This window comes from Barbus barbus (genome assembly GCF_936440315.1).
Source record: "Barbus barbus genome assembly, chromosome: 25".
Lineage (NCBI taxonomy): Eukaryota > Metazoa > Chordata > Actinopteri > Cypriniformes > Cyprinidae > Barbus > Barbus barbus.
This window is the reverse complement of record NC_136753.1, coordinates 481,439-503,938: the sequence shown is the minus strand read 5'-3', so window position 1 is coordinate 503,938 and position 22,500 is coordinate 481,439. Positions and strand designations below refer to the sequence as shown.

At 39.5% G+C, this 22,500-nt stretch overlaps 2 protein-coding genes across 2 annotated transcripts in view; one reads left to right on the top strand and one right to left on the bottom strand.

Moving 5' to 3' along the window:
* The window catches only part of LOC306844760 (protein CutA homolog), a gene marked incomplete at its 5' end in the record, with an annotated part of 5,981 nt that extends 3,663 nt beyond the window's left edge, over window positions 1–2,318 (bottom strand). Inside the window, 2 exons of the mRNA XM_079377139.1 lie at window positions 1–60; window positions 2,181–2,318. The exon at window positions 1–60 is cut by the window's left edge and continues 3 nt beyond it. Of these exons, the coding sequence (XP_079233265.1) occupies window positions 1–60; window positions 2,181–2,318 (198 nt within the window). The remainder of the gene's footprint in view (window positions 61–2,180) is intronic.
* A 5,924-nt stretch (window positions 2,319–8,242) lies between these two features.
* Window positions 8,243–18,213, top strand: cacng2b (calcium channel, voltage-dependent, gamma subunit 2b; the record flags this gene model as incomplete). Its single annotated transcript, XM_079377367.1, has 4 exons — window positions 8,243–8,459; window positions 12,634–12,717; window positions 15,509–15,649; window positions 17,699–18,213. Exons 1-4 carry the CDS (start codon window positions 8,249–8,251, stop codon window positions 18,211–18,213), a joined length of 951 nt encoding a protein of 316 aa, XP_079233493.1. The 5' UTR covers window positions 8,243–8,248.
* Between the last annotated feature and the right edge of the window lie 4,287 nt (window positions 18,214–22,500).

The window sequence follows — 22,500 nt, the reverse complement described above, 5'->3', positions numbered from 1 at the left end:
GCAGCCACCGCTCTGCCGTAAAGCGTCCGCGACTGTCGTGAGACAGCAGCGCCAGAGCCGCTGTAAAGAGAGACTGCAATGTCAGAACAAAAACCTTCTTCTTCTTCTTCCTCGATTTTATGGCGGGTAGCACCAACATTGAGGTGCATTATCGCCACCTACTGTATTGGAGTGTGAGTGTTAGAACAAAAACCGTGCTGCGGTAAATCGATTAAACTAATTATCGAGACAAGAAAAGATGGCCTACGCTTACTGTGCGTTCACACCGCCGGCGGCGAGAGCGTCAAAATCCACCCTGGCTGCCCTGACTGCGACGCTGTAGAAAAGATTCGTGGACGCGCTGACGCTCTGACGTAGATCGTATGCTCGTCTTGTATTTAAAGGAGCCGCAAAGGAAACAAGCAGGTTGATCTTGTGCAGACTGACCACAAGTAGAGTATAAGTTAATATTTGAAATGTGAAAGTGAGAAATTGATCGATGGAAAGAACTTAATTGTAGTTACATGTTTGCTAACCAAATAAACCAATTAAAAGCCATTTGTGTGGTGTGGATTTGTGTTCATGGATAAGTGCTAGTCTAATTTCAACATTATAGGAGACATTTACTAGCCTTGGTCTTTAATTAACATTAATTTGTGTGCAGCCTACATTACAAACTGTCCAGATTGAAGGTGTTGTTTTGAGCAAATAAATTGCATTCCCGCTGAAAAATACACGTTGTAGCGGGAAAATGTCCCCTATAATTTTTATTTATTTATGTCCCTGTACACAAACAGGGACACGTCAATTATTATCGGGAAACCCGCCACAGCAATAACTAATCTCTCTTCCATTTTGCTTGGGAACTAATGTGGTCGGAACCAAAGTTTACAGGACTGCGTTCTCTGGAACCCTCTCAAGTGGAGGACTTCTACATTCCGATTGGTTGCCGCCCAACCGCGTCATAGCTCATTACCATAAAGTTGACCTGATTTCAACTCTCCTCGACGCTCTCACCGCCCAAGACTCGCCGCGCCGCTCTCGCCGGAGCTTATGGATAAAACATAATAATAAAAAAAGATTGAAAAATAAATACATTTTTTAAAAGATAATAAAAAAGATCAAAAACATAAAAAGGCAAAACGAATATACATATTACTCTAAACCTTTGCTTTTGTTAATTCACATTCCCTGGATATAATTTTTTTTTTATTTTTTTATTTACTTTGATGCTACAATGATTATAACAGTGAGTGCATTTAATAAATCCTCTTTATGTATATTTATGTGTGAATGTTCTTGTTGTACATTTAAATTTAAAAAGGCACACGTGATCCAAGCTGTCCAGTACGCTTCCGCTAAAGGCAGAGCCGCGGATGTTGGTGTCTCCTCATAACAGAAACATCTCTGGCAGCGGAATTCTGACTGGCGAAAATTCTTCATCTTCTGCTTTGTATTTCAATCCATCACACCCATATTTTAATATTAGCATAATAAAAAAGTGTGTGATATTAAAGAAGTAGCGCTTAGCCATCAAAGGCATAAAGGAAGCACATGTCACGGTGTTGTTAGCGGAAGTCGCGTACGTTCTGCGTCACAGATCAACCGGTGTCTTCCGGCGGAGAGAGAGCCGAGTTCCCGCCGAAAGGAAAACAAATAAAATAAAATAACTACAAATTAAAATGTTGGTTCTATTTGTTTTAACAATCGCATAAATCTTCAAAGAAGAATATTTGACTCCGACACCAGCACACTTACTATTATTTCAACACAACTATTGTTTTCTTTTTTTTCTTTTAAAGCAGAAATATAATTAAATACAGAACATATGAGCAGAATAAAAATAATAATTATTACAAAACCCTTCTATAATACGAGATGTATCTTTGGAGGAGACTTTTTGAAGTTATATTAATAATAAATGATCAGAAGCTGGGTTTAAATGGAAGGTTTGTGGATATAATATAATAATAATAATATAATATATAATATTAAGTTACTCATCATACACATAAAGTTTAGGACATCATCTAACTCCTTTATGAAAGAGAGTGCTGCTGTTGACCAGATCTGGTGTAACAGGATCATTGTAATTAATATTATAGTCTGAAACACAAGATGTTAATTAAATGAAGTGCTGTGGTCATGTGATCAGCGGTCAGTGCCGAGTGAAGAGAGCCGTGCTTCATGAGTCTGTGGACCTTCTGCTTCTCCTTCATGAGTCTGTGGACCTTCTGCTTCTCCTTCATGAGTCTGTGGACCTTCTCCTTCTCCTTCATGAGTCTGTGGGCCTTCTGCTTCTCCTTCATGAGTCTGTGGACCTTCTCCTTCTCCTTCATGAGTCTGTGGACCTTCTGCTTCTCCTTCATGAGTCTGTGGACCTTCTGCTTCTCCTTCATGAGTCTGTGGACCTTCTGCTTCTCCTTCATGAGTCTGTGGACCTTCTCCTTCTCCTTCATGAGTCTGTGGACCTTCTCCTTCTCCTTCATGAGTCTGTGGACCTTCTGCTTCTCCTTCATGAGTCTGTGGACCTTCTCCTTCTCCTTCATGAGTCTGTGGGCCTTCTGCTTCTCCTTCATGAGTCTGTGGACCTTCTCCTTCTCCTTCATGAGTCTGTGGACCTTCTGCTTCTCCTTCATGAGTCTGTGGACCTTCTCCTTCTCCTTCATGAGTCTGTGGACCTTCTGCTTCTCCTTCATGAGTCTGTGGACCTTCTCCTTCTCCTTCATGAGTCTGTGGACCTTCTCCTTCTCCTTCATGAGTCTGTGGACCTTCTGCTTCTCCTTCATGAGTCTGTGGACCTTCTGCTTCTCCTTCATGAGTCTGTGGACCTTCTGCTTCTCCTTCATGAGTCTGTGGACCTTCTCCTTCTCCTTCATGAGTCTGTGGACCTTCTCCTTCTCCTTCATGAGTCTGTGGACCTTCTGCTTCTCCTTCATGAGTCTGTGGACCTTCTCCTTCTCCTTCATGAGTCTGTGGGCCTTCTGCTTCTCCTTCATGAGTCTGTGGACCTTCTCCTTCTCCTTCATGAGTCTGTGGACCTTCTGCTTCTCCTTCATGAGTCTGTGGACCTTCTGCTTCTCCTTCATGAGTCTGTGGACCTTCTGCTTCTCCTTCATGAGTCTGTGGACCTTCTCCTTCTCCTTCATGAGTCTGTGGACCTTCTCCTTCTCCTTCATGAGTCTGTGGACCTTCTGCTTCTCCTTCATGAGTCTGTGGACCTTCTCCTTCTCCTTCATGAGTCTGTGGACCTTCTCCTTCTCCTTCATGAGTCTGTGGACCTTCTCCTTCTCCTTCATGAGTCTGTGGACCTTCTGCTTCTCCTTCATGAGTCTGTGGACCTTCTCCTTCTCCTTCATGAGTCTGTGGACCTTCTGCTTCTCCTTCATGAGTCTGTGGACCTTCTCCTTCTCCTTCATGAGTCTGTGGACCTTCTCCTTCTCCTTCATGAGTCTGTGGACCTTCTCCTTCTCCTTCATGAGTCTGTGGACCTTCTGCTTCTCCTTCATGAGTCTGTGGACCTTCTCCTTCTCCTTCATGAGTCTGTGGACCTTCTCCTTCTCCTTCATGAGTCTGTGGACCTTCTCCTTCTCCTTCATGAGTCTGTGGACCTTCTCCTTCTCCTTCATGAGTCTGTGGACCTTCTCCTTCTCCTTCATGAGTCTGTGGACCTTCTCCTTCTCCTTCATGAGTCTGTGGACCTTCTCCTTCTCCTTCATGAGTCTGTGGACCTTCTGCTTCTCCTTCATGAGTCTGTGGACCTTCTCCTTCTCCTTCATGAGTCTGTGGACCTTCTCCTTCTCCTTCATGAGTCTGTGGACCTTCTCCTTCTCCTTCATGAGTCTGTGGACCTTCTCCTTCTCCTTCATGAGTCTGTGGACCTTCTCCTTCTCCTTCATGAGTCTGTGGACCTTCTCCTTCTCCTTCATGTGTTTCTGTGGACCTTCTCCTTCTCCTTCATGAGTAAAGTACATTGGCACAATCATCAGACAGGAAGTAGTTATGTGTGTAAATGCAATGCAAAACATTGGCATCCATCCCCTGCCCCATTCATTTATTTTCTCCATCATCATGTCCCTTTAGGGACTCCGTAGAGCACTAGTAATCCAGATTTGGAAATCTGAAAAAGTGTGTATCTGGATCAGGGTGAGCCAATCCTATTTTGCTTTGAAAAACCAGCACAGAATGGGTTACCTGATCCAGATCATTCTGATCCAGATGCTGCAGGAGCTTCAGTGTGTCTCCAGCAGAAGGCAGCACTGATCCTCAAGCCTGACTGATGTTCACAGGTGCTGGGAGTTTGCCAAGACTTTGTTCCTGGATCAACAATATTGTCCAAAAACATAGACCTACCCCTAAAACCTACCCCTGCCCATAATTTATCCCTAAAATCAGAGGGAAATGATAGTTGAATAACACGGGTGTAGAAGCACCTGACTCTGGTTGTAAAGCTATAACTGACATTTCCTGTAAACTTATCCCTCAATTCTGATTGGTTGCTTGGAAAGTTGATCCAGGAACATGTTGCACTCACCGATGTTCACACGTGTGTATCTATGATAGTTCAGATTCAGTGCTCACTGTGCAGTTATTGCTGTTTCTTTCTCACATTCAATCCTTTATTAGTGAATTAACAGTCATTCTGGATTTAAAGCAGCTCTCTTCCAAAGTTGATCGTTCTGTCATTATTTACTCACTCTCATTTCACTGTATGACGTCTGCAGAATGCTAAAGAATAATATTAAATAATGTTCTTCTCAGTGCATTGACATGAGAACACATGAAACACAAGACACGTGGACTGTGTAAGATGTCTTTAGTAATAGCTTTAATATTTTTAGGCAGGTTCAGATATTCTGCTTGTTTAGTATTCTGTAAACTTGATCTTTCAAGTCTTGATTCTTGTTTTGTGAAAGCGCACACACACACACACTGAGTCAAGGCTGCTGATGTGATGTGAGTGCAGGCATGACGCACAGCAGACAGGTGCAGTGAAGGACACACACACATGAACACACTCTGACACATGAATGAATGAATGAATGAATGAATGGATGCTGCGCAGATGAAGATGTTCCCATGGAAACTGGAGAGTCAGCACATCTGCAGCCGCATGTATGCTCCAGTCAAACTCACACACACCTGCACTCACATGTTCAGCTGACCGTGTGTGTGTGTGTGTGTGTGTGTGTGTGACAGCATCATTTTCATTTATGCATTTGTCAGAATATTTTCTCCAAAGCAGCTTACGTTGAATTGAAGGCACATCAGTTCATGCATTCTCTGTGAATTGAACTTTGACTTTAGGGCCATGATCTACTGTTTGAGCTGCAGGAACACTTCAAAATGCTTGATTTACACTTCAAACTTGAGCACAGACGCTCTCATACACCCTCCCACACTGACTGAGAGACACAACACTGAAAGTCAGTTATCAATGATGCTGAGAGGAATTAAGCAGACACACACACACACACAGACAGACAGCTGTTTGCTCAGTTGCTGTAATCCATCTAATAGCTGCTGTGAATTGTGTGTTTGATGACAGAACGAGCAAATAAACCAGCATGTGAGAGCTGCCAGATACTCTGATTGAACCACTCACACACACACACACACACACACACACACACACACAGTCACACACACACACACACACACACACACACACACACACTCACACATTTACTAAATAGAAACGTTCTATAGACTTCTATTGTTTTTATATGGAGCTAATTATAAATATTGTAATCTAACCCTCAATGAAAACTGACTGTGTTTTTATATTACATTTGTATCTGATGTTTCACAGCTGAGGACATCATGGCCACAAATGCAGATTTTGTAAGATTGACCTCACTTCTGAAACAGCAGAGAGTCTCATTCTTCTTTTGTAAAGACATTTTACAAAAGAAAACATGATGTGATGTTGCTGTTGAAAGTGTTTTCTAGGCTATTACTGTTACAAAGAACAGTATGAAGGGTTTTGCTAGTTTTAGTGCATTTTGGATGTGAAATATGCAAAGATGAAAACTGGTTAGAAGAACAGTGAGAAGAGATTTGATAAAGAGAGTATTGAGAAATGAGTTCTAGCAATTAAAAAAATTATAATTATATTAACAAAAGTTATTACATTAACATCACTGTAGATCAGTCCAAGACTTACTTTTGCATGTTTAATGTTACAGGAGAAGTGGCAAAAGTAACTTTACTTTGACCTTTTATTGCATTATTTACTTTCAGTTTATGTTCTTCTGTTTCTCAATGCATTTTATATAAAAAAGTAAAAGATAAATAAATAATAAAAAAGTGTTTTTTAAAAAAAGAAAAGAAGTTTTATTCGATGCAAATTTGATTTCCATATTTCTCCTTCATTTTTCTGCTTGTGACGTGTGCTTCTTCAGTCTGATGTTGATGGTGTGTGTGTGTGTGTGTGTGTGTGTGTGTGTGTGTGTGTGTGATGTGAGACATGGAGAAATGAGGAACACAGACACATCAACTGCAGCACCATCAGCCAGAGTCGCAGCCAATCGCGAGCCTGCTTTCGCGTGACGTCACTGCATTGTATTCTAAATTCATAAATCTTCTTGATCTCTGTGTGCCGCACTGGCTGCTGCTCGGCGCGTCCTGCATGTAAAGTGTGTCCTCTGCTCTGCTCTGGAGCACCGATGGCTCCTGCTGCCTCGCTTCTCTCTCATCCTGACCTCACTGAGACGATCTGAGCAGAGATACAATGATTACAGTCCAGCTGTCTGTCACGAGCATCACGCGTGCTGCTGACATGTAAACGAAGGTTGTGCTGTGATGCTCTCACATCTCTAACGCTGAATCCATCGCGAGAGGGAGACAGTCGCCTTGGTAACAGCGGGATCCGTCCAGCCTCAGCACCAGCTGCAGAGCATCCATCAGTCCTCCAGTGATCCTCACTACTGCAAAACACCAGCAGTCGCCTACAAATACCACACAGGCTAGTTTTAACGAAATAAAACCTCAAATGTGATCAAGCGCCAGATCTGAGGTCTGGAAGACTGAGATGAGAGACTGTCTGGGCCTTCAGCTCCAGATGTTCCTCAGTCACGCATCTGGAGGAACAGCATCCGCATCGTTCTGGAATTCTTCGAGGAATTCTGAAGGACCGTGAGGTTTCTGACGCCAAATTAAAGCGTGGTCGAAGATCTCTCAGACAGACAGACAGACTGGAAGCAGACACCGAGCAGAAGAATCAGCCGTTCATTCAGCGCCGCTGTTCCGTTCGGTGAGACGGGTTTGTGCGTGCGTCGTGATTCGGTTTTCTTCGCCTGTATGTGTGTTTGATGGCGCCGGTGGGCTGCGAGACGGGCACCGGGTGTGATGTGAGCGGTTCGGTGAACGGGAGAACAGCAGGGCTGCTGTGGAGCGTCGCTTCTTCGGACCAGATTCACGAAGCATTCGACGGAATAAAGGCCACCTATGGAAACTGCAGACCAGAATTTTAGGACAAAAGGCAAGCGAGTGATTTCACGTTTCATTTTTTTCATTCTAATAAGCTATCCGCTTTTTTCTTCAACAATCGCCAGGATGGATTGATTTCACTGACGCGTCGCAACTCTGAATGATTTTCAGCCCAAACAGTGTTTGAATCCATTCTTGGAATATTAGGTTCATGGATGCGCGAGCGCGAGCGCGACTGCTGGACCGGCAGCGGCTCGGAAACGTGAAGGATTCACCGTTTCACCGGGAGCCTTCAGTCTCTCTCTCATGCCCTCAGTAGACAGCTGGATCGGATCGAGAACAGGCCTGATTGAGTGAAGATGAGTTTATCGTTTATCGTTCCATTCCCATTCAACGCTTGGAGAGTCGCTCCCCTGACAGCACGCCTACAGACGTCTGTTTGACTCTGGATTTACATCTGCAAGACATATTATTTTAATCTGAGATAGGTCTAAACGACGTCTCCTCAGATGTCAAATAGACGTCTATGAGATGTCTTTAGATTTAGAATGTATGTAAAACTGGCATCTTACAGATGTATGTCAGATGTTTGCACACAGCAGATGCTTTCCAGATCAAGCGATCTTTAACAGATGCACATGTGCTATCTGGGTCAAGTTCATCGCTTGATGAGTTGCATTAGTATGTAAGTGTAGGTATAGAAGCGGCCTGCTGTTTCTCTTCCTTCTCGAGGGCCCTCGCCCCGTTTCTTCTTATTTTTTGTCCTCTTAAATCCACAAATATTTATTTCCTATACATCAAGAGGAAAGGGGGCTCCCCTTTCGTAGAATGCGGCAACATGGGCGTGTTTGAGCGCGCCGTCCAGATGCTCCTGACCACGGTGGGCGCCTTCGCCGCCTTCAGTCTGATGACCATCGCGGTGGGGACGGACTACTGGCTCTACTCACGCGGGGTCTGCAAAATAAAGAGTACTAACGAGAACGAGACCAGCAAGAAGAACGAGGAGGTGATGACCCATTCTGGCCTGTGGAGGACCTGCTGTCTGGAAGGTAGGGTCTCCGAGCAGAACCGCATCTGAACGGAGAAGTTCTGGAGAACATTCATGCAACTCTTTGTAGTTCATCATACGTATGTCTTGTGCGCTGTATTCCAAGTCTGCTGAGGTCATACGGTAGTTTTGTATAAAAAACAGATCCAAATTTAAGCCATTATTTGCTGAAAATCTATAGAAGGCTTGGAATATTAAATATAATCAATCCATGGATGATGGTTCCGTGAAGATCCTTGAAGATTCATGGAAAAAAGGTTCTTTAGATGATCTTCACACTAAGAAAAAGAATTTGGATCACTTAAAGGTTCTTTGGTGAACAAAAAATGTTTTTTCTGTGGCATCACTGGCCCTTATTTTAAAGAGTGAAGCGCACAAGTCATACGGAGTACATTTGTGATGCTTTTGTTGTCTTTCTCAGAGCTAAACAGCTGCTGCATTAAGATTCTTCCATATTTTATCTTTGGATGCATTCATATATTCTGTCCACATCTTTAAACAAGCTTCGAGATGCACTTTGAGCCACAGAGTGATTGACAGCTGACCGTGAGACTCTCTGGAGCTGCTGGATGAATGAGTTTCTGATTTAGTTTTGTTCCGATCAGATCCGGTGCTTGCTGTGTGTGTCGAGGGTCTGACTCAATTGTATTTCCCTATAGACTACACTCCTGCGGGATAGTATTAAAGGAATGGTTGACCCGATGAGTAAACATTTGCTGAAAATGTCTTCACCTTCAGGCCATCATATGTAGAGGAGTGTGTTTCTTCATCAGATCTGGAGAAATGTGTCTCTGCATCAGTGTCTCAGCAATGGATGCTCTGCAGTGAATGGGTGCCGTCAGAATGAGAGTCCAAACAGCTGATAAAAACATCACAATAATCCACACCACTCCAGTCCATCAGTTAACATCTGGAGAAGACTAAAGCTGAAACACATCCAGCATTAAGATGTTTTTAACTCAAATACCATAGAGTCTATAATCCATAATATCTCTTCCTCCAGTGAAAAAGTGTTCTGGTCTGAATCAGGAGAGAAATCTGCACAGGTGCCAGAACAGATCTAAACAAATATGTGTCTGGATTTTGATGTGAGAGACAACAGCAGATGCACTTTTCCACTTTTTCACCGAGTTACGCAGCTGCTGTCGGCATCCGTCTTTGTTTTAGTTGTTTTAGTGAAGTCTGTCCTGACATGAACCTCACATTCACATACAGGACATCATTAGGCAAAGCAAGCTCTAAAATATGATCCGTATAAATATAAATATGAACTCATCAGCTTTTAATTTTCATGTTGTGCATAACACATGAGTATTTCTGAGGCTGGATCAATGTTCTGTCCGGAGGTTTGATGGCCTGTTATGTCACTGTCCAGACAGCGGTCACCTGTGACCTCTGTGACCTCACTGGAGCTTCAGGATTTGATCTTTTATATTAGAATAAAGTCTGGTTTAAATGTCTGGTTATCCTGACATTTAAACCAGATGAAACTGATCAGACTGATCAAATACACATATTATACTGGAAACACATCATTATCAGAGTCTGATTATGAACTGCACAAATAACTGTGACACATAAACGTGTCTCTGCTTCTGTATTTGAGTCGTTTAGAAGATTGCTAACTTTGATCTGATTCTATTTGATGTTCATCTAATTGTTCATCTGATACATTAGGTTTTATTTTTTGTTCTGGACTCACTTAGATTTTTTTAGTTCTGTTCCAGGGTTTCTATGTTATGACTGCAGAGATTTGATTAGATTGATGGCTTTATGTTTGATTTTATCTGGATGAACATTATTGATTAATATCAGAAGTGTTTCTGTATGTAAGTTATAGTCCATAATCTGACCTGAAGTGGTACTTAAAGTGCATCTAATAATAGAAGAGTATCGTTCTTGTGTCCAAATCGTGTATGTTCAGTTATATAAACTTAGTTATTAGTAGCCTATATTTAATGGTTTTTGAGCAGTTTCTCACTTACTGTAACATTTGGGGTCAGTAAGATAAAACTAAATAAATAAATAAAGTACTTTTATTCAGCAATTGCTCAAAAGTGACAGTAAAGACATTTAAAATGCAACAAAAGATTTATGTTTCAAATAAATGCTGTTCTTTTGAGCTTTCTATTCATCTGTGAATCCTGAAAAATAAAATATATCACAGTCTCCAGAAAACAATATTGAGCAGCACAACTGTGTTCAACATTGAAAATAATCAGAAATGTTTGTTGATCAGTAAATCAGTATATTATTATGATTTCTGAAGATCATGTGACACTGAAGACTGGAGTAATGATGCTGAAAATACAGCTGCAGATCACAGAAATACATTACAGTTTAACACATATTCACACAGAAAACAGCTGATTTAAATAGTAAAAATATTTCACATTATAACTGTTTTTACTGTATTTTGGATCAAATGAATACAGCCTTGGTGAGCAGAAGATAATTCTTTAAGAAACATTAAAATATCTTGCTGACCGCAATATTTTGGAGTGTTTCTGTAAACAAAACATGCAAAGCAATTAGTTTACATGTGAAATTATGTATTCTGGTAGATGCTGAATCTGTAAATGATGTGCTGTTGCAATGGTGACTGAAACACTGAATTTAAATCATTTGCATGAAATCTGCTTGTTTATGAATAAGAGTCAATCAGCTGAAAGGATACAGGAGCAGAGCTTTCAAAAGCGGCAGGATCTGACAAGCAGTGAGTTACAGCAGAAGACTGGTTTGGTTAGGATGACCTCAGATCCATGCTCTTCTGTCTGTCAGCAGGTCTGAGATCAGATGAAGCTTTTAACCTTTGACCCCTCAGGACTGCGGTGGAGAGGGCTTTGGATTCTGTGATCCAAACGAGTCTGATTTATACTTTTGCGTTCCCTTTTGTGGTGCTGATTCAGTGAAGTTTAACAGCCTTGCCTGCGTTCGAGATGCGAATTGTGTGTGTGTGTGTGTGTGTGTGTGTGTGTGTGTGTTTCTTCTCAGACTCTCATACTATTACTACAGTCAATCTATCAAAGTAAGTCTTTACGCCTGGAAGGGTGAGACAGGTGCTGATGCAGTGAGACAGTTAGTTTATATTAGCGTGAGACAGGTGCGTCTGTGTTTATTAGAGTGAGATGGGTATTGAGACGTTTCCAGCTCCACTGAGAACATTTCACACCCGCTGAAAGGTGATGACAGTCCGCAGCGTAACTCACAGTGTGTGTGTGTGTGTGTGTGTGTGTGTGTGTGTGTGTGTGTGTGCGGGCAAGCCCATCTCAGAGATCAGTGGAATAAGGGTAATCCTGTTAGACATGCTCCTAATCACTGACACACACTCACGTGTGGAGAACAGTGAATTATGTAATGCAGTTATGCAACATACATGCGTACAGCAGCAGAAGAGAGAGAGAGATTCTGTACAGAGAAGCTCAGTCATCCTACAGGGGAAGAGAGATCATGTGACAGGGGTCAGAGGTCAGAGGTCAAACCCACATCAGCAACAACACTCATTATTTGAGGCTGGAGGGGAATGCTAAAGCTGGCCTGCCTCACCTTTTGGAAAACAACATTTAATATATTTTTTAAAATATAAAACATATCTGATTATTATCAGTGTTGAAACAGTTGTGTTGCCCAATGTTTTTCTGGAAACTGTGATACATTTTATTTTTCAGGATTCACAGATGAATAGAAAGTTCAAAAGATCAGCAGTTATTTGAAATAGAAATCTTTTGTTGCATTATAATATAAATGTCTTTACTGTCACTTTAATGCATCCTTGATCAATAAAAGCATTCATTTCAATCTTGCTGGAGTAGCTATAGTGTGCAGAGAGACCCGATGACGTCATTCAGAGTACTTTATGAGGTCACTGTTGAGCACTTTTGCCATCATTTGTGTTTCCATGGTAACAGCGTCTTCTCTGATTGGTGGATCTGAGGATCATGGGTAGTTTAGTTCCTGACAGAGAGTTCAGCGGTTAAACATGATGCTTTTTCTGAACTTCACCAGCAGAAACAGAGATCATCACTGAACAGCTTGCTTTACTAATGTCTCTCTCTCTCTCTCTCAATTCAATTGAATTGAATTCAAATGAGTTTTATTGGCATGACTGTGTAACATATCACAATGTTGCCAAAGCAATAAGTCTCTCTCTCTCTCTCTCGTTCTCTCTTTCTCAGGTAATTTTAAAGGCATGTGTAAACACATTGATCACTTTCCTGAAGACGCCGACTATGAAGCCGATGCAGCAGAGTATTTCCTGCGTAAGTCAAACGCATATGTGTGTGTGTGTGTGTGTGTGTGTGTGATGATGGTGAGATGAAGAGCGTGTGTGTGTGTGTGTGTGTGTGTGTGTGTGCATGTTTATGTGGTTTATGAGGACACAAATGTGTATAATGACATGGGTATGACAGAGGTATTACAATATGAAGGTGGTTTATGAGGACACTGCCTATGTCCCCGTAATTCAAAAGGCTTAAAAAACATACTAAATGGTGTTTTTTTTGAAAATCTAAAAATGCACAAAGTCTCCTGTGAGGGCTAAGTTTAGGTGTAGGGTTGGTGTAGGGCAATAGCACACACAGTTTGTTCAGTATAAAAACCATTACGCCTATGGAGAGTCCCCATAAACCACAAAAACCAACGTGTGTGTGTGTGTGTGTGTGTGTGTGTGTGTGTGAGAGAGAGAGAGAGAGAGAGAGAGAGAGAGGATGATGGTTTGCTGCTCAGAGCTGCTGCTGCTCTTTAAAGTCTTTAATTAGGTCACTTATTTCTATAAATATTTCACTGCAGTTTATATGGGTCAGAACTCTGAAAGGCCCTGCCCTGCCTCCTCATCCACGCAGAATGAAAGAGACTAAGATGCTGTAATATCAATAAGCTATTCATATCAATAAGCTATTCATAATTTTTCTCTACCTCATATTGCTGCTATTTAAATACCCTGTACAACTTTTTTGCACATTCCTCTTTATTACTATTTAAGTCAACAACATACTGACCTGCACATTTATATTTATATGTTTTATCTTTATTTATTTTATTCTTTTATATTTTCTACTTTTCTTCTTCTTAATATTTGTATTCTATATAATTGCACTGTCCTTAGAGCGGACCTGACCTACATTTCACTGCTGGTTATACTCTGTATAATTGTGTATGTGACAAATAAAAATCTTGAATCTTGAATCTTAATACTCAGCTGCATGAAGCACATATATAAAGATTATCGTGACTGTACACAGTTTTCAGTTTTAGAATAAAACAACGATTTTCTTTTCTGAGGCCCGATGTGTTCCTGAACTGAAGCTCGGTCCGGACGGATCGATGGGCTCGCAGTGATGTCATGTGACTGACAGGAAGTGATGACCTCATGCTGTGATGTCATCAGTCAATCAATAATTATGACACACACACACACACACACACACACACTTGATTAGAGGTCAGAGTCATGTAATTCGGACTGCTGTGTGTGTGAATGCAGTGTGTGTGATGATGGTGATGATGATAGTGATGAAGGAACTGAGCTGAGGAGAGGCAGATAAACTGAACAGAGGACAAACATTATCATGAATCAGAAAGAGACAGAGTTTAATAGACACAGAAACGATGAGCAGAGAAACTGGAGAGAGTTTAGAGAACAAACGACTTCACACAAGAGAGACGAGACGAGAATGTGTGTCAATCAGATACAGTGATGAAGGTCATGTACGAGTGAGTGTGTGTGTGTGTGTGTGTGTGTGTGTGTGTGAGTGTGTGTGTGTGTGCGTGTGCGTGTGCGTGTGTGTGTGTGTGTGTGTGTGTGAGTGAGTGTGTGTGTGTGTGTGTGTGTGTGTGTGTGTGCGTGTGCGTGTGTGTGTGCGTGTGTGCGTGTGTATATTTTTAGTTTTCATTTTGATTTGTTCCATATCTAGTAATTTCATTATGTGCATTAGTCATTTTAATTGGGTTCCATTTTTACTTACTATTTATGTTAATTGATTATTTTTAAATTGATTTCATCTTTTACTTTTAGTTAACACTTTACTTAATGCCTTTATGCATAATGCATTATAAAAGTAGTTTTAATGCATTAATTATAATTCATTGTACAATCTCATGAATAATTATAACCACAATTAATACATTATAACACTTATTAATTCATTGTTACACTATGCATTTTAAATTTAGTTATAATTATTTACGATAAGATATAATGCTTTACAATGCAATGCAATGAATAATTGTAATGCATTATACCCTTTAATAACCCTTTATAATGCATTATACATAAAGGCTTTAAATAAAGTGATACCTTAGTTTTTTTATTATTATTTTTAGTCAGTAATTTTATTGCTTTAATTTAAACTTATTGCAGATAGTTGTCAAGGTAACATTTATCCCCAACCAATCATGGCTTTAGAACAGGCCTATAAACACACATCTACACAAATGTGTTTCTTTTCTTTCGTTCTGTGTAATACTGTATTCACAACCACAAATGATTACAGTAAAAAACGTTTGATTTCAATCTTGCTTTTGTGTTTACCGTGAATTTTTCAGCATCTCTCTGCCAATTACTTTCAATCTTGAACAGAAATGTACACAGGAGCTCATGAAAGAAGAGCTTTAGGTTTTGAATAACTGTGTCTATGATATATCCCAAAAATATAATATTATGGCAAAGTATTTGCAACACAAGACACATTTTGAATGCAGTGCTTCATTTTGAAAGAGATGTGAGGCATTTTGCATTTTGTGTGTGCAATTCTTGAATTTGTGTGTAAAGTTTTGAAAAAAAGAGGCAAAGTTTTGAAAATGTGTGTAAGCAGCTGAAAATAACTGTTTTTAATCATTTTAGTTAATGACAGGAACCCTGCACATCCTGATTTCTCAAACACTGACTGATCACAGTGATTCCAGGACATCAAGCTCTAATCTGATTGGCTGAATGGACTTCGATCGACTGTTTGTTGAGGGCAGGTCCTGCTCAGAACACACTGTGATGTGGTTCAGACGTCCAGCGTCTCATGACGTGTGTGTGTGTGTGTGTGTGTGTGTGTGTTTCAGGTGCGGTCCGGGCCTCCAGTATTTTCCCCATCCTCAGCGTCATCCTGCTGTTCATTGCCGGTCTCTGTGTCGCCGCCAGCGAGTTCTACAGGACTCGACACAACATCATCCTCAGCGCAGGAATCTTCTTTGTATCCGCAGGTGAGCGCGCTTCACCAGCTTTGCAGTTTTTTCAAATTACTCAAACACTAAAAGTGATACTTGACGCCCACTAGACCAAGTCTGCAAAACTACAAGCACATTACATGCTTTAAACTCAGTTTGCTTTTGTACAACAAACTTTTTGCAACAGTTCTCTTCATTACACACATCATTCGAAACGAGCTGCTCTTTTGTTTAATTTGGGAAACACTGTTATTTTAATGCCAAACTCATTTACTGATGGCCTACACACAGCGATCATGTGCTCACTTAGTAATCAAAGCTCAGTGTTTTTAGAAAGAAATGATTTTTTACCACCTTGCATTTCTGTTTACATGATATCTATACTGTACAAACTAGTGCTTTATAAATAAAACTGACTTTCTGACTTGGCTTATATGCATATTCAGTGTGTGTGTGTGTATGTATATATATATATATATATATATATATGAAAAGTTCATTTGCAAAAACATAACTAAAAAACAGAAATCCTGCTTTTTCATTGTGCATTCCAATTAATCTCAATCAAATTGCAGTTGGGTTATTTTGATTAGGTTAAAAAATAACTTGAAAAAAAGCAGCTAACACAATAAAACACAATAAAAACATGATAACATAATAAAAAAACATGATTTAACATGACAACATAATTAAAAAAACATGCATACAAGCCAAATCAGAAAGTCAGCTTTGTTTCTAAAGTGCTTTCTACAGTATAGATTGTTTCACAGCAGCGTCACAATAGCATCAAATTCACATTCTGCTGTAAAGCAGCTCTAACAAGTCAATAGTGTCATTCTACAGCTCGAGTCAGTCGAGGATTGATTCAGTTCAGTTGCATAACTGTGTAAAATTCATGTGTATAAGTGCATATGCATGTACAGTATATACGAGTGCTATGACAAACTGCTGTTCTTCACTGCACTCTGAACAAGCACGAGACACACAAGAGTAGTGTTTACAGTTGTTTTTCAGCTGCTTACACACTAAATCTGTCCTCGTCACACTCTGTCTCTCAAACAGCAGAAGCACACACCAAATCTACAAAACCAGACACTAACTCTCAGCCTTTGACTCAGTTTTTGCTGCTTACAGCTCCGTTTGTTCTGCTGTATCTGTTGCTCTTCGCTTTAAGAAAAGAGAATGGGCTCAGGAAGATATCATATTAAACATAACTTAAACCTGAAAACAAATAAACTTGGGTTCAAAACTAATTTTATGTAAAATTACTTCAAGTTTGTGATTGACCCAGTTATGCTAGGATAGCATGTACCAGCATGGTGTAAATACATGTATTTTTGTAATGCTTAACTCTGCTGATGAGCTATCGATCAGACCTGATCTGTCTTTATGCAGAAATAATGAAAATCTAAAAAGCTCATTTGGTAATTTTGAGCTCATTGTAAATGAACTCCTCGCATGTGCTTCACTGAACGCCAACCAATCAATAAACACACATCTACACAACTACACATGCTTGTGTCTCTTTTCTTTAGTTCTGTGTAATACTGTATTTACAACCACAAATGCTTACAGTAAAAAAGAAAGTTTGATTTCAATCTTGCTTTAGTGTTTGCCGTGAATTTTTCAGATCATGAAAGATCATGTTCCATGAATATATTTTGTAAATTTCCTACTGTAAATATATCAAAACTTCATTTTTGATCAGTAATATGCATTGCTAAGAACTTCATTTGAACGATTTTCAAATAGTTGTATCTCAGCCAAATATTGTCCGATCATAACAAACCATACATCAATGGACAGATTATTTATTCAGCTCTCAGATGATGAAATCTCAATTTAGACAAATTGACTGGTTTTGTGGTCCAGGGTCACAAATAGGCAAAGTTTTGAAAATGTGTGTAAGCAGTTGAAAAAAAAAAATGGTAACATTTATACAAGTTAATGAAATTAAGGTATTTAAATCCTAAAATGTTGCTACCGTATTTTTTTTTAGGGTAAAATTCTTTTTTTTACCGTAAATTTTACAGATTTGTTTTACAGTGTGTGATTGATGTTCTGTGTGTGTGTGTTGATGCTCAGGTCTGAGTAACATCATCGGGATAATCGTGTACATATCAGCCAACGCGGGCGACCCGTCCAAGAGCGACTCGAAGAAGAACAGCTACTCGTACGGATGGAGCTTTTACTTCGGCGCGCTGTCCTTCATCATGGCGGAGATGGTGGGTGTTCTGGCCGTTCACATGTTCATCGACCGGCACCGGGAGTTACGCGTGTCCCGCGCTCGGACCGGCACGGGAGGAGACTATCTGCAGGGGTCTGCCATCAGCAGAATCCCCAGCTACCGCTACCGTTACCGGCGCCGCTCGCGCTCCTCCAGCCGCTCCACCGAGCCCTCGCACTCGCGCGACGCTTCACCCGTGGGACTCAAGGCCTTCGGAGCGCTGCCCTCCACCGATATCTCCATGTACGCACTGAAGTCTCCTCATGGCACGCCACCGATGTACAACTCCGAGAGAGAGCCGGACTTCCTTCAGGTGCACAACTGCATCCAGAAAGACTCCAAAGACGCCAATCGTCGCACCACACCTGTATGAGAGACAGCGCCCCCTGCAGGTGAGGAGGAGAACCGCTCCGCCAGAGACGGACTCATTTCTAACACTACTGATGATGATGACAAGTTTACATGTTCCAAGTTCCAAAAAAGAACCGTGAAATGCATGATTTTCTTATCTTCTGTAAACTAACAAGTTTTCAGCCGCGTGACGAATCGGAGCGACAGCGTTTGGACTGAGAGCTCTTGAATTCTCTTTTCTTCATGTTTGTTTCATTTTGTTGCGCATAAATACTGTGAATCTTTGTGGCCGCTGTGAACCCAGGGAAGAGAAAGCGATCCCACTAACCGGCCGCAGTTTATATGTCATTATAAATATATTAATGATACATGACTATATATAAATATATGAAAAGATACATACATGAATATGTGAACATCTGTTAATAAACCACACATGGACTTCTTGATTCAAGAAGACGCAAAAAAACAAAAGAGCAAATCAGAAGTCAATAAAATCATCATGGATAATAAGAGCTGGATTCATGTCGACTCATTTGCATGTGTTTGTACAAACCGTCCTCAGAAATAGTTGCTAGACTAGACCAGATTAGACCAACAAACACGCTCAGGCTGGTTTATCAGCAGCATCACAGACTCAGATCTGCTGCAGGATGAAGACGGACACTGAGATCCAACTCTCACTCACTGTCTGTGTGATTTACTGTTAGTGTGTGTGTGTGTGTGTGTGTGTGTGTGTGTGTGTGTGTGTGTGTGTGTGTGTGTGTGCGTGCGTGTGTGCGTATGTGTGTGATTTACTGTTAGTGTGTGTGTGTGTGTGTGTGCGTCTGTGCGTATGTGTGTGATTTACTGTTAGTGTGTGTGTGTGTGTGTGTGTGTGTGTGTGTGTGTGTGTGTGTGTGATTTACGGTGTGTGTGTGTGATTTACGGTGTGTGTGTGTGCGTGCTTGTGTGCGTATGTGTGTGATTTACTGTTAGTGTGTGTGTGTGTGTGTGTGTGCGTGAGTGCGTGCGTGTGTGTGTGCGTGCGTGTATGTATGTGATTTACTGTGTGTGTGTGTGTGTGTGTGTGTGTGTGTGCGTGCGTGCATGTATGTGATTTACTGTGTGTGTGTGTGCTATTGTGTTATTTCTCTGGTTTGTGTTTTTATTGCTGTCAGTGGTTTGTGATTTGTCTTTGACTCCACTCACACAGACAAAATCCATCAATGAGTGTCGTGATGAAAATGGCCAAAATTGTTAGAACACTTGGCATATTTAAGAGATTTCAGTTGTTTTTGTTGAATTGGCCGTTACAATTCCCATAAAACAAACTATTGCCGGAACTAAAAATGACGAACTGCCCCTCAAAGTCAGGACCTCAACCCCATCCAGCAAATTTGGGGCGAGTTGGAAAATAAACTGGACAGATCTATTGTACTTTGGCTTGAGTTGCAGAAGGCATGAGATAACATTAGTGTTGAGATTCTCTGGAAATATACTGACACTAGACCAGAGAGATGTGCTGCTGTAATCACTGTAAAAGGTGGACAAACCAAATATTAAAGTGGATAAAACAGTACGACTCACTTCATCTGATGTTTGTTGTGTTCAGAAAAACCATCTGCATGTTACATGAACATCATGAAATTAAATCAGGTTTTGGAGGCAATAAAGGTCAATATTTTCAGATCTGTCAGGTGTTCTAACAATTTTGGCCACCAATGTAAGTATTCAGAATGTAAATCTGCAACACATGATCAGTGTTGGGGAAAGTTACTTTTAAAAGTAATGCATTCCAATATTGTGTTACTCCCTAAAAACCGAACTAGTTACATTACTTACGTTACGTTACTTTTGAGTTACTTTTTAAATCTGGGCAGGGCTTGCTTTTTTGTTTTTAATATAAAAAGTTCTTCTTTTATAAATGCAGAAGCCCTTTCACACCAAAAGTGAAGTGAATCCGCTTCAGACTGAAGGAAATGTAGATTCAGGTCTGTACAGTAGAGGGTGCCACTCAAACTAATCACATGAAGAATATGACGCAGGAGAAGAAAGTTCAACACTATTCTGCAATAACTACAATCAAACACAAATGTGTCGTTTATGATTATTATTATGATTGAATTGGATTATTGAAGATCAGCAGCAAAGACAATAAATAGCTAATAAAATGGGATTAAATACATACATGATATTTCTCTTATTTAACATATTTCATTATTGCAGGTTTGTATAATATTCTGAGTTTGTATTTGACTGTTTTTATTGATTGTGAGGAACACTGAATGTGTTTTAGTGCAGGTGAGATGAGTAAATAATGTAGATATTTTATGTTGATATCATGTTGATATTTAGTCTAGAACTACAGTAAGATCATGTTGATATTTAGTCTAGAACTACAGTAAGATCATGTTGATATTTAGTCTAGAACTACAGTAAGATCATGTAGATATTTAGTCTAGAACTACAGTAAGATCATGATGATATTTAGTCTAGAACTACAGTAAGATCATGTTGATATTTAGTGTTGAACTACAGTAAGATCATGTAGATATTTAGTCTAGATCTACAGTAAGATCATGTAGATATTTAGTCTAGATCTACAGTAAGATCATGTTGATATTTAGTCTAGATCTACAGTAAGATCATGTTGATATTTAGTCTAGAACTACAGTAAGATCATGTAGATATTTAGTCTAGAACTACAGTAAGATCATGTAGATGTTTAGTCTAGAACTACAGTAAGATCATGTTGATATTTAGTCTAGAACTACAGTAAGATCATGTAGATATTTAGTCTAGATCTACAGTAAGATCATGTAGATATTTAGTCTAGAACTACAGTAAGATCATGTTGATATTTAGTCTAGATCTACAGTAAGATCATGTAGATATTTAGTCTAGAACTACAGTAAGATCATGATGATATTTAGTCTAGAACTACAGTAAGATCATGTAGATATTTAGTCTAGATCTACAGTAAGATCATGTAGATATTTAGTCTAGAACTACAGTAAGATCATGTTGATATTTAGTCTAGATCTACAGTAAGATCATGTAGATATTTAGTCTAGAACTACAGTAAGATCATGTAGATATTTAGTCTAGAACTACAGTAAGATCATGTTGATATTTAGTGTTGAACTACAGTAAGATCATGTAGATATTTAGTCTAGAACTACAGTAAGATCATGTAGATATTTAGTCTAGAACTACAGTAAGATCATGTTGATATTTAGTCTAGAACTACAGTAAGATCATGTAGATATTTAGTCTAGAACTACAGTAAGATCATGTAGATATTTAGTCTAGAACTACAGTAAGATCATGTTGATATTTAGTGTTGAACTACAGTAAGATCATGTAGATATTTAGTCTAGATCTACAGTAAGATCATGTAGATATTTAGTCTAGATCTACAGTAAGATCATGTTGATATTTAGTCTAGATCTACAGTAAGATCATGTTGATATTTAGTCTAGAACTACAGTAAGATCATGTAGATATTTAGTCTAGAACTACAGTAAGATCATGTAGATGTTTAGTCTAGAACTACAGTAAGATCATGTTGATATTTAGTCTAGAACTACAGTAAGATCATGTAGATATTTAGTCTAGATCTACAGTAAGATCATGTAGATATTTAGTCTAGAACTACAGTAAGATCATGTTGATATTTAGTCTAGATCTACAGTAAGATCATGTAGATATTTAGTCTAGAACTACAGTAAGATCATGATGATATTTAGTCTAGAACTACAGTAAGATCATGTAGATATTTAGTCTAGATCTACAGTAAGATCATGTAGATATTTAGTCTAGAACTACAGTAAGATCATGTTGATATTTAGTCTAGATCTACAGTAAGATCATGTAGATATTTAGTCTAGATCTACAGTAAGATCATGTTGATATTTAGTCTAGAACTACAGTAAGATCATGTAGATATTTAGTCTAGAACTACAGTAAGATCATGTAGATATTTAGTCTAGATCTACAGTAAGATCATGTTGATATTTAGTCTAGAACTACAGTAAGATCATGTTGATATTTAGTCTAGATCTACAGTAAGATCATGTTGATATTTAGTCTAGATCTACAGTAAGATCATGTTGATATTTAGTCTAGATCTACAGTAAGATCATGTTGATATTTAGTCTAGATCTACAGTAAGATCATGTTGATATTTAGTCTAGATCTACAGTAAGATCATGTATATTTAGTCTAGAACTACAGTAAGATCATGTAGATATTTAGTCTAGAACTACAGTAAGATCATGATGATATTTAGTCTAGAACTACAGTAAGATCATGTTCACACACAACA